The 16,892-nt window shown below is 41.5% G+C and overlaps 1 protein-coding gene across 3 annotated transcripts in view; it reads left to right on the forward strand.

The window, feature by feature from the left end:
* The window catches only part of PIP4K2A (phosphatidylinositol-5-phosphate 4-kinase type 2 alpha), a 174,239-nt gene that overhangs the window by 136,679 nt on the left and 20,668 nt on the right, over positions 1-16,892 (forward strand). For all 3 annotated transcript variants that reach the window (XM_017535575.2, XM_017535578.2, XM_037740975.1), the window contains 2 exons: positions 1,525-1,671; positions 6,918-6,956. In XM_017535575.2, coding sequence (XP_017391064.1) covers positions 1,525-1,671; positions 6,918-6,956 — 186 coding nt within the window. The remainder of the gene's footprint in view (positions 1-1,524; positions 1,672-6,917; positions 6,957-16,892) is intronic.

Raw genomic sequence — 16,892 nt, forward strand, 5'->3', positions numbered from 1 at the left:
CTCTCCTGCACGCTGGACTTCCCCAGTCTCCATGTTTGAAGCCTTATCAGGCCATCTTTCAACAGAGGCCAAGAACAACCACCCTTTTTATTTCTTCAGCTCAGATGTGAGAAATGTTTTCACCCAGTGGCTACTACCTGTTTTGCATTAGCAAAACTCGATTTATTATATTTTGAAAGGAAAGAAATAGAAAATGTTTCACTCATCTGATTTCAAATAACAAGGTGAAACTCTACCCAGGAATTACATCAGATTCAAATACATAGCTCAGTTATTGTCAGCAAGAAAAAGGGAAGAGGCATCTTTAAAACTTGCCAAAATACTAGATGACAAAAATCAAAGTCAGGTGCCAATGCAGTTTATCTTTAGTGAACAAAACTGAAGGCCTTTTCATTCTTAAGGTGGTTAAGTATCACCAGAATTGATTATTAATAGTATTTACAATGAAAAGTTAGAAAGGACATTCTAATTACTTTTGTATTTTTTACAAAATGCTCATCGTATAAAAAAAAAAAAAGAAATTCAAGCAGTATAGAAATAAAAAAGTATCAGAATTCCCTCCAGTTGCATCATCAGCATCTAGTGAATGTTCTTCCTAGCATCTCTGAATATGCCCAACGTGTACAGTGTTTACAATAATGAAATCTCACCATTTATGCTGTTTGTTATCCCGGAGATTACACATATATATCATGGACATAGGAGAATATTTTTGAAATAATCCTTCCCCCTCATTTTAAAGGAAAGAAAACCTAAGCTTCCTTTGGGAAGTGCAGAGGGACCCCTGTTTTATGAAAATCTGCTCTCAGGGAGAAGTGGCTCCATCTTGTGGCCCTCTGGAGTGTGGTCATGAAAGACAGCCAAGGTCGTGTTGTGTTTTTGCAACTCCCCTTGGAAATGGTGTCAACCCTGCGGCTTGTCCAGTAAACTTAGTGGAAACCAGCAGGGACCAGGCAGTCCGCATCTGCCAGTAGAGCAGTAGTGAGGGCGCAGTGGTGGCAGGGGTTGCCCCTTTCTCCCTGCTCTGTGGGAAGCTTAGCTCAGCCCTCCTAGCTTCTAACACTGGGCTCTCCACAATTTCCTCTTTAATCTCGTCTTTAACGCTGTTAGAGAAGCTGATCTGAACGGCCACGGCCACGTCGCTCTGCCACAACCCTGAGTCAGGGCTTTGGGGATAGACAGAGTCGCTAGGTGGAGTACAGTATCCCTTAAAAGTAATTTGAGACAGACAATCACATGTCCTCTTGCCTTACACTACTGTATCCAAGGTTTGACCTTACAAATTCATTTGGAACGTTGGGGGGAAAACGTCTATTTGGAGATAAAATTGAATATTCTTGTCTATGTAGAGATGGTGAACACAGATGTGGTTGGTAAGCAGTACAAATGTGGCCATTTTCTGTAACTAGGACCCTAATGGCTGGAGGTTTTCACCTTGTATAAACACCATAGTTGTATGTAGTTTACGTCTAAGGAAGCAGTCTTTTCATTGGATTTTTTCCTTTTTCTTTCTCTCCTATGCAGTACATAGTGGAATGTCATGGGATCACTCTTCTTCCTCAGTTCTTGGGCATGTATCGGCTTAATGTTGATGGAGTTGAAATATATGTGATTGTTACAAGAAATGTGTTCAGCCACCGTTTGTCTGTGTATAGAAAATACGACTTAAAGGTGAGATTGATTTTATTAGTTTTTGTAAAGTAACTTAAGCTTGGTCTACACTATAAAGATTGTCATTGATACCAAAAATGCTTAAGACTCACTCAGCGCTGAAAGCTACCAGGCAGGTGGCAGTGTATTCCTCTTCCAGTGAGGCAATCAGTGCTTGCTGGCTTCACCAAAAAAAACTTGCGTGTGTTAGAGAATCACATCTACTTAAATATTCAACCAACTACATACCAGGCCCTGTTCTAAGAGGTGCTGGAAATAACAGGATGAACAAACCAAACCTGCCCTCAGCTGACATTCTAGTGGGTAAAGACAGCAGTAAGTAAAAGTAATAGACTATCAAAGAAGGTTCCCCTGAGAAGATGATATTGGAGCATACTTGAAGGAGATGAGGAAATGAGCTGAGGAAGAATGTTGCTGGCAGAGGGAACAGTGAGTACAGAGACCATTTCAAAGGCCTGGAGGGAAAGGGGGCCCCCTGGAAAGTCTGAGAGTGGAGTGACGTGATCCAGCTTCTGACATCACCACCTCAGGGGAGAATGTCCAAGTTAGGAGTTGGCAAACTCTGACTTGCCCATGCCAAATCCAACTTGAGGACCTTTTCTTTGAGACAAGAGTCTTCCTCTGTTGCCCAGGCTGGAGTGCAGTAGTGCAGTCTTGGCTCATGGCAACCTCCACCCTCGCTGGCTCAAGCAGTCCTCCCACCTCAGCCTCCCAAGTAGCTGGGACCATAGGCATGCATCACCATGCTCAGCTGATTTTTTGTATTTTTTGGTGGAAACGGGATTTTACCATGTTGCCCAGGCTGGTCTTGAACTCTTGAGTTCAAGCAGTCCACCCACCTCAGCCTTCCAAAGTGCTGGGCTTATAGGAATGTGCCAGTGCGCCTGGCTGGGCCAATTTTATAAATGCATTTTTATTGGAAAACCGCCATGCCCATTGCTTCTGTATTGTCTGTTGCTGCTTTTGCACTACAGTCGCAGAGTCGAGTAGTTACCACAGATACGATTTGGGACCACAAAGCCTAAAATATTTACCCTCTGGCACTTTGCAGAAAAAGTTTGCCAAACTCTGGTCTGTGACATTTGGCTCTCAAGTTTTTTGGTCTCAACCCTTTCACACTCTTAAAAGAGGACCCTCAGAAGCTTTTGCAGATGTGAGTTGTGTCTGTGGATACTTACAGTATAAAAAATTAATATAAGAAATAATTAGAATATGTATTTTTAAAAATGAGAAAACCATTACATGTTAACATTTTTATGAAAAATAACTATTTTCCAAAAGCAAAAACATTGTGAGACAAGTAGCATTGTTTTACTGTTTTGCAAATCTCCATAATGTCTGACTTAATGTGAGACAGTTGGAATGTCACATCTGATTCTGCTCTCAGTCTGTGCGGTGTTATGCCATTGAAGTATGCGAAGAAAATCTGAAGTTACACAAATTATGAAGTCTGGAAGGTGGGACAGGCATGTTTTAACGTTTTTGGATAATTGTAGATACTCTTCTTTGATACTATACCAAGGCTTGACAAGAGGTAATTTCTCAAAGCTTAGTGTGACATTATGGAATCTGAAATCACATCAATGAATTTGTTGTACTCTTCATCAAAATCCATTGATTAGTTTGCATGCATTGTTCTGAATGTGTGACTTTGTCAAGGCATGCACTTGCCATTTGGAACATATTGGTTTACTGAGTTTTGTGACTCTTCCAAATATTGGCAAATTTCATTATACACTATCAAAAAGTCATAACACTGTCACCACCAATGTCATCAGAAAAGTCTTCTACATATTGGGAAGCTGTCAAGCCCAGGGTGGTGGATGTAAGTTTTTTAAAAATCAGTTTTTTACTGGGAATCTCAAATTTTATCACTGGCAACAAGCCCCGTCAGTTGTTGTCTGTGAAATGACAGCATGTATCAAGCACCCCAGCACATAGGCAAGCCTAGCAGCTTCGTTCACTTCGTAGCAAACATCTGTGAGATGCCCAGATCTGGATAAACATGGACTGTCAGTTGTTCTTTCAAGTAAAAGTGTTGTTTCATGAAAACGGCGGCTAGTTCAGCTCATAACTCAAACCATCACGAAAACAGTTGTTAAGAAACCATTCCTTCTTTATAAACAGAAGTACTTTATGTATACTTCCTGCACAGAATATTGAAAAGACATGTCCTCCTGGGTCTAGATTTGATACATTTAATTTGATGCTTTCATATGTTTACTAGATGCCTACTTGTAGGAGATACCGTCTTAGCCATAGGTTCAGCAAGTCATACACGGCTCACAAGTCATGAAAACAAGGATGTATGGCTTCAGAGGTTGTTCTGCATGACGCTGGGTTTCCACCACTAGTGCTTATTGGTGCCTTCGTTTGATTTACGCTTGACTGCCAGCAGTTCTTTCCACCATCGTTTTTGCCGTATTCCTACAAATATCAAGACAGTCAAAAAGGCAAAAAATGTCTCAGTACTATTATAAAAATAGTTTTGGCTTTGAATAGTTTTCATCTCGGCACCCCAGGGTTTTGAACCACACTTTGAGAAATGCTAGTCTAAGTGAAGGAAATGAGCTAGGCTTGTCTCCTACCCTCTGGCGTCCCAACCCACTGGATCCACTTCCCAAATACAGCCTTGTCCTGTCCTGCCTCCAAGTCTTAGCCCAACCCATTTTGTGCCCCTGGAATTGCCCCTGGGGAAATCCCAGCCACCCTCAATGGCCCTTGCCAGTACCAGCTTTTTCTCGAAGCCTTGGCGGTACTGCTCAGGGCACACAGGACTCTGTCTGACTCTCCCAGGGAAGAAAGCCAGAGGGACCTCTGAAGTCACATGTTCTTCTTTCATGACTTGTTAACCTGGTATAAGTTGCTTAACCTCTATGACCTTCTGTCTCTTCATCTGTTAAAACAGGGATAATTTTACCTACATTTGCAGGGATGTTTCGAGGATTAAATAAGATACATATGTGTCATGTCCAGCATGAGGCATGGTGAATGGGAGTTAGTCAGTGAATATTGGTTGCCTCATTCATTCTCCTGATGTGTAAGTGCCTCAAGAGGAAGTATTTTGTTCTAACTTTTTTTTAATCCCCCTGCAGTGACTAAGATAGTACCTCGGACAAGTAGACATCTGGTAAACATATCTTGGAGTAAATTATACTTGGAGATTGGATATTCTAGTTTTCATTTGCCTTGCATTTCACAATTTCATCTCTCCCTCTCTGGCTTGTGGCATAGCTAAGCTCTGTTCTTGCCAGTGCTCTCAGTCGTGATGGAACCTGTTCATTTCATGGCTTAAACTCTTGGCCTTCCTTTTCTAGCTTTGTTAGAATTTTTTATTCTGAATTAATTTAAACTTGGATGAGTTTTGTGTTTTGTTGTTCCCAAGCTAATGATCAGCATTTACATAAAGATGAAGCTTCCCTGAGAATCAGATGCAGGGTGGATTATATGGTAGGAGGGAAAACACATGCACATACACACACACACCTACCCACCCACCCCTCAACAACTTAGTTAAGAATGCAAAGTAGAATAGCTTCTTCCTCTGCCCAGCAGCATAAGCAGTACTCAAGTATTACAAATGTCCCAATTTTTAAAAAAAATTTGGGAACATTCTTTGTTAAAATTTGGTGTGTAAAGAAAGGAAGGTATTTGTGGCCCATATACAAGAATCCCTAAAGGAAGGAAAGTAGACCATGGCAAGTAACAGCTGCTGGGCGAGGCTATGAGGGGGCGCAGGCCATGGTCGTAGAATGGGTTCTCAGGTTTGCCTTCATGAATGGTTCACATTATCCATCTCCATCTGATGGGTCAGCTTTGTGCTGCTCTGACTCTCCCCAAGAAACACTGAACATTTTCCCTGGGCCAGCAGCAGGGTCCCTCGGATCTTCCAGTCCTGGGAACACTGAGCACCAAGGAGATGGAAGATCGGCCCTGGGGAGACCCCCAGCCTGGTCTTGGTTCCCTTCCCCAGTGCGGGGAGTCTCTTCCTTTCAAGTTTCCACATCTGTGAATTACAGGCAGCATACATCCTAATCAATGCCTGAGCTGCTCAATGAAAGCCAGTAATCAAAATTTTTGATTTCTCTGCAGATGGCCAATCTAAAGGGCACTTTTGCTTTTCCCAGGTCAACTGTAAGTTCATTTAATGAATGGCTAACTCAGGTGATCCAGGGCAATAGATGTCTATTCATTAGGTGTTCAAGAAGCAAGTGGCTTGGCTGACCTCATGGTAGTTAGGGGTGTCCAGTGCAGGACGGGATGTTAACCCAGGAAATTGTTCTGTAATTCTTCTCTAGCCATTTATACAGTAAATATAGAACATCTGCTGTGTATGAGACACTGTGATTGTCATCCATTCTTAGGAATTCACTAGACCGTTTGTTTCCCAGCTTTTCTTTTGAATTAAAATCTTCCACAAGCTAAGGGAAGTTTCTCTGCTTGGACTCTACACCTAAAGGCTCCCATCCGCCTCCGAGGTAGACTCAGGTCATCTTAGACAACCCAGAACTCTGAGCCAGAGTTTTGAACCCCACTGCAGTAGAGCACAAACTGCTGAGATCAAGGGCCGTGTTTTCCTCCACTTTGTACCTCTGCACTCAGCATAGGGCTTGGCACAAAAGAGTTACAAATAACCATGTGTCTTTGAAGGACTCTCCAAAGTAAATGGGGTCAGAGAGTGGCGATGGGGGACTGATATATAGCATGTGAGGAAAGAGTATTCATCAGTAACTCTAAGACAGGGGAGAAAACTGTGTAACAGAAAAAACAGCAGGCGAGGATGTGCCCATGTCTGGAAGACGTGATGTGGGGAAAGAGGCTCTTAACACCCCCATGGTTCCACTGCAGCCAGCTAGTGGGACTCTTCTTTAGGATAACAAGACCAACTGTTTCTGCCAGTTGATAAAGGAGGAAAGTGTGGGGCTGATCCAGTGTTAAGTTGTTGCTCAAGTGGTGGTCAGGTTTTCTGACTTCCAGCAGGTGGACAAGAACCACAGAAACACAGATGAGCATGACACAGTCAGGGCTGGAGAAGTGGCCAGTGGCCAGGAATACCTGCAGTGAGGGGAGACAGGCCTGGCTGCGAGCCACGGTCCGGGAGGGGTGAGAAGCCCGTTCCGTGTGGGCTGCGAGGCAGAGTGGGTACTGAGCTGGCTCTCTGCCCTGCCCCGCCCATTCTCATATTTTCCATGTGTGAAACCCAGTGCCTCCCATATGTATGTTTTTATTATTTCCTTGTGTTTCAGGGCTCTACAGTGGCTAGAGAAGCTAGTGACAAAGAAAAGGTAAGTACCTTGCTGTATGTCTCCCCACGTCCCCCGGGGCACGCTCACGCAGGCCCGATCACATTTATTCTTTCTTTCTAGTCTGCCACCTCTGCCATTGCGATTCTTCCATTCCCCTGTCTGCTGCCACCAGCAAGAAACACTTGATTGACCTGATGAGAGTTTTACTTTATTTCTCTTTATCAAATCGTTGAAAAATGAAAGTTATTTGTTGTAAGCATGCTTGGAGGGAACATTCTACGTGAAGCTTGCTCTTGAAAAACACAGCCACCTGTGTAGTAAACTTATAATCAAAAATGGCAGTGACAGCTGAGAGTGTATTCCTGCAGTTTAGGGAACCAGGTCCTAACGCCGCCTCACCGATACCAAACGGGATGTGACCCTGAATATGTTTCTTTGTATCTCATAGTCTGCTTTCTCACCTGTAGAATGTTGGCTTGGATGAGCCTCAAACTCCTTTCCAACTATTAGACATGATTAGAATACTTTTTTCTTAAAAAAATTGGGGATAAGACGACCACGTCTCTTTTTCCTTTCCTGTCTTAATGGATCTTACGTAGTATTTGAAGGACATTTAGTTTACTATGCAAGATTATAGACATAGTCAGCTTGAAGGATTGGTTTGAATAGGAGTTTAGGAAGTAGCTTCCTGGATGTAAACGTAAACTAACCCAAGTCAGCACACGCTTATATAAAAGGTACATCTGTGCTCTTAGTTATGGCTGCCTGTCACCTTGGGAAGTGCCTTTTTCTTAAGTATTCCATTTGAAATCAGAGCTCAAGGTTGTTGTTTGTTACTTTTAGAATGATAGCAATTTCCAGTTGAATTTTATAAATTTGCAAATGTACTTTCATTTGTTCATTCAGAGGTGTTTGTGAATATTTTCATGGTTACTATCCTAGCTTCAGGGGCTAAAATAACAAGCCCCACAGGCAGCTCTGGCAGGGGATGCAGACCTCAAAAGGAAATGCTGTTATGGGGTGAACACTCGGATGGAATACTCAGGGAGCTCTAGAGCACAAAGCAGGGGCACCTGGCTCAGGCTGGGCAGGGTCAGGGAAGGGCTTCCCGGAGTGGGTGACATCTGGAAACCTGAAGGATCAATAGGAGTTAGAAGAAGAGCAGCAGATGCAAGGGCATGAGAGTCCGGGTGGGGAGCATTTGGTGCATTTGCTGCAGGGAGAAAGGAGGCCACGGATGGAAGGAAGCCAGACCTGTCAGAGAGGCTGATGAATTAACCCAAGAAGATGCTAGCCTGAGCTGGGGTGTGGTGGAGATAGACGGATAACAGAGAGATTTGGGAAGACCAGTCTACAGAACTGAACTGAGGGATTGAATGCCAGAGGTGCCAGGGAGTGTACATAGAGGGAGGGGTTTTAAGGATGACCAACAAGTTTCTGGTTTAGGCAAATGCGTAGGCATTCATTCTGCTCCCTGAAATTGCAAACAAGAGCAGGAGGAGGTGGAGTTTGAAATGTCATTGCAGCGTCACAAGAGGTGCACAGGGACTCTTAGCTGAAAAAACAGCATGGGAAACCTCCCTGGAAGGACGGTCGGCAGAGACAGGGAAGTAGGTGAGGTCACCCAGGAGGAGCGTGTGGATAACAGAAGCACAACTAGAACAAGCCCAGCGGAATGTCATCCTTTGCAGGAGCCAGGAGACACTGGGTCAGTCGCTCAGATAATTGATTGAGCGTGTTTGATGAGCACACACTCTGCCAAGCATTGTAAAAAATGTCTCGGGGAACAAGGCAGAGGCAGTCCCCATCCTCATGAAACTTTCACTCTAGTAATGTCCCAGGAACCAGAGGAAATGAACTTCAGCGTCGGATGCTTCCGCGAGGCCAGGTAGGATAAGGACAGAGAGTTGCCTGGGGACATCCCACAGGGATGTTGCTGGAGACCTGGTCGGTGAGGGTGGGTGGGGGCCAGAGCCAGATTGCAGCAGGTGAGGAGGAGAGAAGGAAATGGTGGAAGCTGCTTTGGCCATTTGCCCTTGTACTGTGCATCAGCGAATGTACATTCTGAGAACTCAACCTTCATGTAAACCCCTTCTAAGGCACCGGCTTTGCCCAGAAGAGGCAGAAACTGACTGTCGACTTTCATACTGCCATGCGTGAATGTTTCTCCAGGTGCTGAAGACTCAGCAGGTCTTTAGCTGATGAGAAGCTCAGAGGCTAAATTTTATTCAGATTTCCTCCTCGGAGGAAATACCAGAGCGTGTACAGAGCCACACATACTCTTCAGCATCACACAATAGGCCAGCCCCTGAGTGGGATCTGGGGACAGGATGATATCACCTCCCCATGTCGGAGGCTCCGTTTTTACTTTCTTCACAAGTTCCTTGGGACTACCACTAGCAGGGTCTTTTCCTTCCTTCATTTTGATTTATTCAGGTGTAGTCAACAAAGGCTTGGTCTGCTGTGACAGTCAACACTGCCAACAAGGACAGTTACAGCTAATGGTGTGGTTGCTGCTGAAGCCTAAATTATAAAACAAGGGCACACAGAAAGGAAAGCCACGTGTATTTCACTTCCTGTAGCTGTAACGGTTCCTGCGAAGCAGGACGTTAATTTACCTATCTTCCTTTCCCCTATAGGACTTAGCATACTTTCCAGAAACCCATGGCATGAACCACAGTTCACTGCCCTCCTCACCAAAAAAATGTTTAGCCCCTTTATTGGTGTAGCTTTTTGTGAAAAGAGAATGTAGAATTGGTTTGAATGAGAACTCATTTTTCTAGGACTCTGCCAGGATGCTTGTTGTATCCTGAATCTAATATGACATGTAGCCATCATTCCTTAAGACATCTCCCTAGGAGGTGGGCTTCAAGAAAGGAATAACTGGCACTGGTTGGGTACAAACTATATGCCAGACCGTTTTAAATTTTACATGAATTATGTCATGTAATCCTTACAGTCACCAGATGAGATCAGTGCTGTTATTGCTTCCAGTGGATGAAGTTGCTTAACTGACAAGTTTAGTAACTTCATCCAGGGTCCTACAGTTACGAAGTGACAGCGCCAGGGTTTGAGCCTGCGGTCACCAGCCCCAGAGTGCACATTTCTAACGACTGTGCCACACTAAACGTTTGGGAATTCATCTCTCTCCTTTCCTTTAAGGGAGTATTATCAAAAAGTCGTATTAATCCCATTAATTATGAAAATGAATGAGGAAAAAGTTACTAGGTTGACAAAAAACATTGTTTCAGAGTTAAATATCGTGCTAAAACAGTTGATTCTAAAACTAGACTTTTTTTTCTAAAATAGTGTAAGATATTTGGTTTCATACTTTGTTGGCAAAACAACCAATTTGTATTTCTTCTGTTTGAAGAGCTTGAACATTTTTGTTCATATTTTCAAATATACATATTTGTATAACTTGTACATAGAATGCAGTCTTTATTACTGTTTTTCGCGGTGTAAACATTAGAATTGTCTGCACTGTTGCCCTGAGGAAGAATTCAGTGCCCCAGCCTTCTTTTTGCAGTTGAGGTTTATGATAGCTCTTCTTCCAGAAGACAGAGGCTGCATAAAGCTACCCGACCTACCCTTCTGTGTTGGAAATGCTCACTTGGGAAGAGAGAGAGGAAATAGCTTGAAGACCTGGAATGTCAAAGTAATAGAAATTCGTAAATGATGGCGTGTGTGCCTGCCTTGACAGTAGGGTAGAAATTAAAATGTACCTTCATTCATGCACAGTAAAAGGGCAAATGGCCAAAGAAGCCTCTACCATTTCCTTTTCTCCTCATCACTTCATCACCTGCTGCTGTCTGGCTTTGGCTCCCACTCACCCTCATGGACCTCGGACCTCATCCCCAGCGATTTCCCTGTAACTACATCCCCCAGACAAGAGAGGGAGGAGGTGTTTGAAATGTCAGGATGGCGTCAGAACAGAGATAGCCAGTAGGCGTGAGAAGCTGCACAGGGGGTCTCCGCTAACAACAAAGGGCTTGGGAATCCTCCCTGGAAGGACGGCAGGCAGAGACAGGGAAGTGGGTAAGGTCACCCAGGAGGAGCATGTGGAGAAGAGAAGTAGATCTAGAACAGACCCAGCAGAAAGTCATCACACATGGCTCAGTGGAGATCATGTGTCTGTTTCTGATCAGGCAGTGTTTTGTATAATCTAGAAACCTTTATTAAACTATAAGAGATCAGAGAAAATGTATTAACAGGGCTGAACTCTTAAAAGCATTGTTGTTTGTTTGTTTTTTTTAAGTTTCAAAAAAAGTCTTTGTTTTCCCTTTTCTGCCAACTTTAGAGTTTTCTTTCCATGATCAGTTAGGATTTTTGACTCTTCCAAAAAGCATACCATTCATTGTGTTCACAAAGCATAAATGCCGCTTTTAATGATCAGACATTGGGAGAAAAAAACAACAAATGCTTTCAAAACAATCTACTGGTACCTCTGCTTTGAAATATTTGGGGAAGACTAAAAATACTTATTTTCTACATTTTAGCCTTTATAAATGAAATCAAATGATTCGCAAGAATATTATTTTCATGGCTATTACGTGTAACTATAGTCCTTTCCAAATGATTGTTACGATACAATGAAGTCTTTCTAGAGGGCTGGGCATGGTGACTCACACCTACAGTCCTAGCACTTTGGGAGGCTGAGAGGGTAGCCTGAGCTCAGGAGTTCAAGACCACCCTGGGCAACATAGCAAACCCCATTTCCACAAATAATAGAAAAATTAGTTGGGCTTGGTGGTGCACACTTCTGGCTCCAGCTACTTGGGACGCTGAGGTGGGAGGATTGCTTGAACTCAGGATGTCGAGGCTGTGAGCCATGATCACACCACTGCACTCCAGCCTGGGTGACAGAGTAAGACCCTGTCTCAAAAAAAAAAAAAAAAAAAAAACCTTCATAGAGAATCTCTATTGACATAGTAATCTCAATTCTTATTCTTCCTGGGTTTTCTTTCATATGAATCATTATAACTGTTTTAATTTCCCAGGCTTTTAACTTGTTGATGACAAGTTTTGAAACTGTCATTTCAAATATTTAGCGATATAGGTGCAGACAAGTTTCATCCCTTAGATTACAGCTTGACACGTAATTAGCGTGATTTGTATTAGCATAATCATGAAGATGGAACTGAAGGAAATAAAGAAGTTATATTCTAACAATAATGGAATCACTTTCATGGCAACAAGTCTCAGAACATGCATGTACAGATGTCTTGAGGTTTGTTTTTTTTTTAAAAGAGCAGAACAGTGCTTAAAAAAAACTATTGTCAAATTCTGACAGCTGCTATGACTTGTTTTATTCTTTAATTCTTTCCTTTTTAATGGAAGGGCATCTCCCATTCATGGCTCCAGCAGTTTCACCTCCTCTAAATGAGACAGAGAAATGCGAACCTCCCTGGTGGTCGATCTTTTCACAGCTGCGCTGCAATTCCAGTGTGACATCAAATTAGTAATTATAGCTGAGCAGGCTGCTTTTTACAAATGACAGTCTTAGCATGCTGCCTGCTAGCTAGCAACTCAGCAGGGGACCTGGGGAAGTAAAAGAAAACATAACTGGACTCACTTGATTTCTGGGGGATTTGACCTGACTCTTTAAAAAGCCCATGTTCTTGAGAGAGAGAGTCCTGGGGATTTACACAAATATGCATTTTGTTCATCATCCTGCACAGTTCTTCTCAAAACTCATGTCTGATTTTATTAGGTATAGTAAAGCATGTGTAATGGAGCCGTAGGGTCACAATAAGAAGATTCCTTTCAACATACAGCCTTCTCCCTGAAACCCATTTGAAAGAAAACAGCTGCCCTGCAGTTGGCATTTGTGTAACTATATTGGCAATAATCATTGTTGACACTTTGATAATGGGCCACAAAAAGCTGCCTTGTCGATTCTCGGGCACTGTGAATTGCACCAGCAATTAAGTGACTGTCACCGTCTCCGACATTTTACCTATTACGAACTGAAGGTTCGAGAGGATTAATCATTAATACCCTTACATCTAAAAATGCTTTCTTTCTAAACCAGTTTTCAGCATTTCTTTTGTGGTGTTTAAATTGTAACAAATTATAATTAATTACTACCTCTATCTGGTCATCTGGGCTGCCGTTGAATCGAGGTGGCCAGGGTGGCAGGCTCCCCAAACATGACATAAAAGCACAGCAGTATGTCCTTCTAGAAATCTTTCTTTGCCGCTCGGCTAAGAAGTGCCTCCTTTTCCACTGTGAGTGGATCATCAGTTAAAGGGGGGTTGTCAAGCTTTTTAGACCCTCAATTCAGCTAATGTTTTCACCTCCTTCTGTAGAATTCCTTTTCTCCTGAGATGGAAGGGAATCATTCTCCTTTGCCAGCCAGTGTTAGTTAGGGACACCAATCCTACTACCCAAAGTGCAGAGGAAAGTTTCCCATTAGGGCAGAAGCAGGGCGTCTTTCTCAGACCTTAAAAGGCAGCACCAGTAACATCTACCTTCTGGACCAGAGATGTTTTATAAAAGAGAGGCTTGGGGGAAGGACTCCAAACAGAGGGTTAGGGGATCTGAGTCCCAACCCTGGGGGTACAGGGTTGCATTAATGGGGTTTGAGTATAGGTCGTTTGACTTTGCCCCCATTTGTAAAATTAAAGAATTTGCTTGCATCATTGGTCCTCATGCTTTAGTGTTGGTGAGAATCTCTTGTTTCCAATGAAGCTTTCCTGGACCTTCCTCCAGAGATGTGGTTCAGTGGTCAGCCCCACTTGGAGAAGTTCTGGCCCTGACCATCACTAAAATCTTCTCTGTTCTAGATATAGATGAAGGTGATTGATATGATTGGTGGGGGAAAAAAAAGTTCTCTTCAGCAGATAGAGATAAGAACCCCATATGTAAACCATGAAGGGAATTCTGGGAATTAAGTTTTAAAGCTTCATTTAGAATTTTTTCTAACTGAACAGCATGGCACATGACAAAAAGAGAGATCACATGCAGTGACTCTTGTGAGCACCTTCCACATTTTCACTCAGAAGACAGCATTGAGGTCCTCAAGGCTTTATGACTTAACAGTGCTGCATTAGCTCAGCTGCCTCAGATTAATTTTTATCTCACTGGAATGAAAGCAACTCGGAGTATCACAAGCACACATGGAACAGTGCTGTTAGGTAAAGGAATGATTTTAAGCTAACAACTCTGAATTGGTTCTAGAAAAAGTTGGGGTGGAGAGAAGACTTCTAAAATTAATATGTGGTCTGAATTTAAGCCAAGCTGCTACAGATGTATAATCATTGAAATAATGATCTTTAATAGGTTAGTATTAGACCAGAAATCTATAGGAGTTAGCAAACATCTTGAGTGTTCAGCCTTTGACATTTCTTAGATTATCGCCATAGACATCTGCACACCATAATCTTCTGTTCCGGCTGGAACAAACCCATTCTGTAGGTCCTGTTTTGTAGGTCTTGTATGCAGTTCAGCTGTCATATCCCAGTTTGTGGAGGAACAACAAACCATCACCTTTGACATCACCACAGAGTTGTGGTCATAAAATATGACAGTATAAAAAAAGGAATAAACTACACTTTTTACATATTAGCTTGAGGGAAAATTGCCAACACCTAGGTCTTACCAGCCCTAAGATAGCGCTTCTCCAGTGTTGCTCTGCCTAATTACAGCACTGTTTCACAAGTTTGTTGAGGTATATTCTCTTTCCACATTCATACAGTACAGATTCAAAATAATTAGGAAATGTTCGCATCTGGATGCTGGTCACAGATGTGCACATATGTTCTGTTTGTGCAAAGCCACCCTTTTTCTTTGCTACTTCTGTATGAACTTTAGCCATATTCACTTATTTGCCTTTTCATGTATCAAGTTTGTGGCTTAGATGTTTCGAGAAGCAGAACTGATGTCATTATAAATCCCTAGCATGTCCTATTACCCAAAAATTGATAACACATATATGATGTTATTTCATCCAATTATTTTTATCCTAGCTCCAGCGTAAAGATTACCTAAAATATCTTACCCTATAGAAATACTTGTGAATTATATTTTCAGCTCCAGAGATTCTGATTTTTACGAAGATTTTTGCAGGCACAGCCAAAGGGATGTTAATTTTGCAAGTTGATTTTCATTTGGGTGAGCTTGGAATGACAAGTGAATCAGGAACACAGGCAGTCCCTAACATAAAACAATTACTGCATGTTTTTTTATGTTGAGCATTCAGCTTTGGGTGTCACAGAAAGAGTGCATCAAAAGGACCCTCAGCAGCAGTCTTTGACATTGAGGCCTACAATTAGACTTAAAAAAACAGGTTGTCAAATGAGCATATCGAACAAAAATTCATTTCATTCTGAAATACAAGTCCATTAATCACAGTCCTATGATATGTATTGTCCTTTGCATTAAAATCTAGTGCCAGCATCCTGTTTGGATTCAACCCTCAAGTGTGACTGAGTGCATTTCGTCTTCCCAGTAAAGTTTCCATCCAGAATAAAATAAAAACTTGGCCCTGTATTTTAAAGATTTGGCTCTGTGCATTTTAAGTTCATGTATTTTTTATTTCCAGTTATTAATGGCCATTTACCCATACAGTTGGCTCTTTTTGTATAAAGTTTATAATGATCGTTTAAAAATCCAATGATATTTTAGTTTGAATTCTGTTTAAAGTTATGTTTCAAACTGTAGTTTGAAATTTTTTGCTTTAAAAACAAAATTTGTGTCATCTAGAAGATAGATTTTTTTTTAAAAAAACCTCACTAAAATATTCATATAACTTCTGGCTTTACTAAACCTTAAAATATCCAGTATTGCTAAACTCCGTATGAATTACAGCAGTTATACATCCTATCACAGAACCTAATGAAATAAGTACAATATACAGATACAAATCAGTTAATTTCCACTTGAAACAAAGCATTTAACTCCTTTTGGTAAACACATTTATTGTTTTGGTTTTGGTTTCATTTTCAGAGATTCTGTAAAAGTTCTTAGTCATTTGGAAGTTTTAAGCATAAAAGTACTAAATAAGTACTTGGGAATTTTTTAGGTGTTGCTTTTCAGCTCCTTTTTACCAGTTCTTCTGGGAAGCAAACAGTGCTGCGTCTCCTTTGCTCTTGTGGAATTTTGTAATTTCTGTACCCCAGGTCTCTGCTAAAGGGAGGCATGTGTTTAGAAATTCTAAAAATGAAGGCTCTAAACTTTCTAACTGTCCTGATAGGTTTTCCCTTTTTTAATTCCAACCCACTGGCCAAATCTGTCCTTAGAGATCATTTATATCTTTTATTGAACCCTAGGGAATAAGTAATTCTGTTTAGAAGCTTTTATATGCTAAAAGCCTTATGCATATGTTGGTTATCTTCAGGCTCTGATGCAGCTGAGCATGCATCTCAGTTCTCACGTTCATGTTCATTTGCGTCTTAATGACACACAAACTATTTTTGACCATGACCTGTATTGTCACACAGTGTGTTTCTTGCTGTTGACTTATAGTAGACTCGCTGAGGACTGTGATTCTGTGCTTTAAAAGAAGCCAAAAACTTTTCAAAATGAGGGAGAAATGTCCGTAATAAATGTATTGTATATATACATATGTTTATAATAAATTTTCTTTTTACAGCTCATAGCAAGTTAAATGTTCCCAGTGAGTTCACTGTTCCCTAGTATTTTGGTTATATTTTCTGGCTACTAAGATTTCAGCTTGTGGATTTTTGCTTTAGGTCAGCAAAATAGCATTCACTAAATTACCCACTATTATAATGTCCTCACTGAGAAGAACTAACCCATGGAAAATTAAGGTAAGACAAAAGTCAACAAATTTCTATCTTTGGCCAGATATGTAAAATCATTACATTTATTCCATACATTGAATAAATATCATAAATTTCAGATTCTTTATTACTCCAGGAACTTAACTAGTGCAATTTTTATTATAAGATAGGAACGTGTTACTCTCATTTACGTTTCAGTTAAAAAAAAAAAAAAAAAGTCTTTTCAGTG

The sequence above is a fragment of the Cebus imitator genome, unplaced genomic scaffold, assembly GCF_001604975.1.
Source record: "Cebus imitator isolate Cc_AM_T3 unplaced genomic scaffold, Cebus_imitator-1.0 Scaffold92, whole genome shotgun sequence".
In the NCBI taxonomy this organism is placed as follows: Eukaryota; Metazoa; Chordata; class Mammalia; order Primates; family Cebidae; genus Cebus; species Cebus imitator.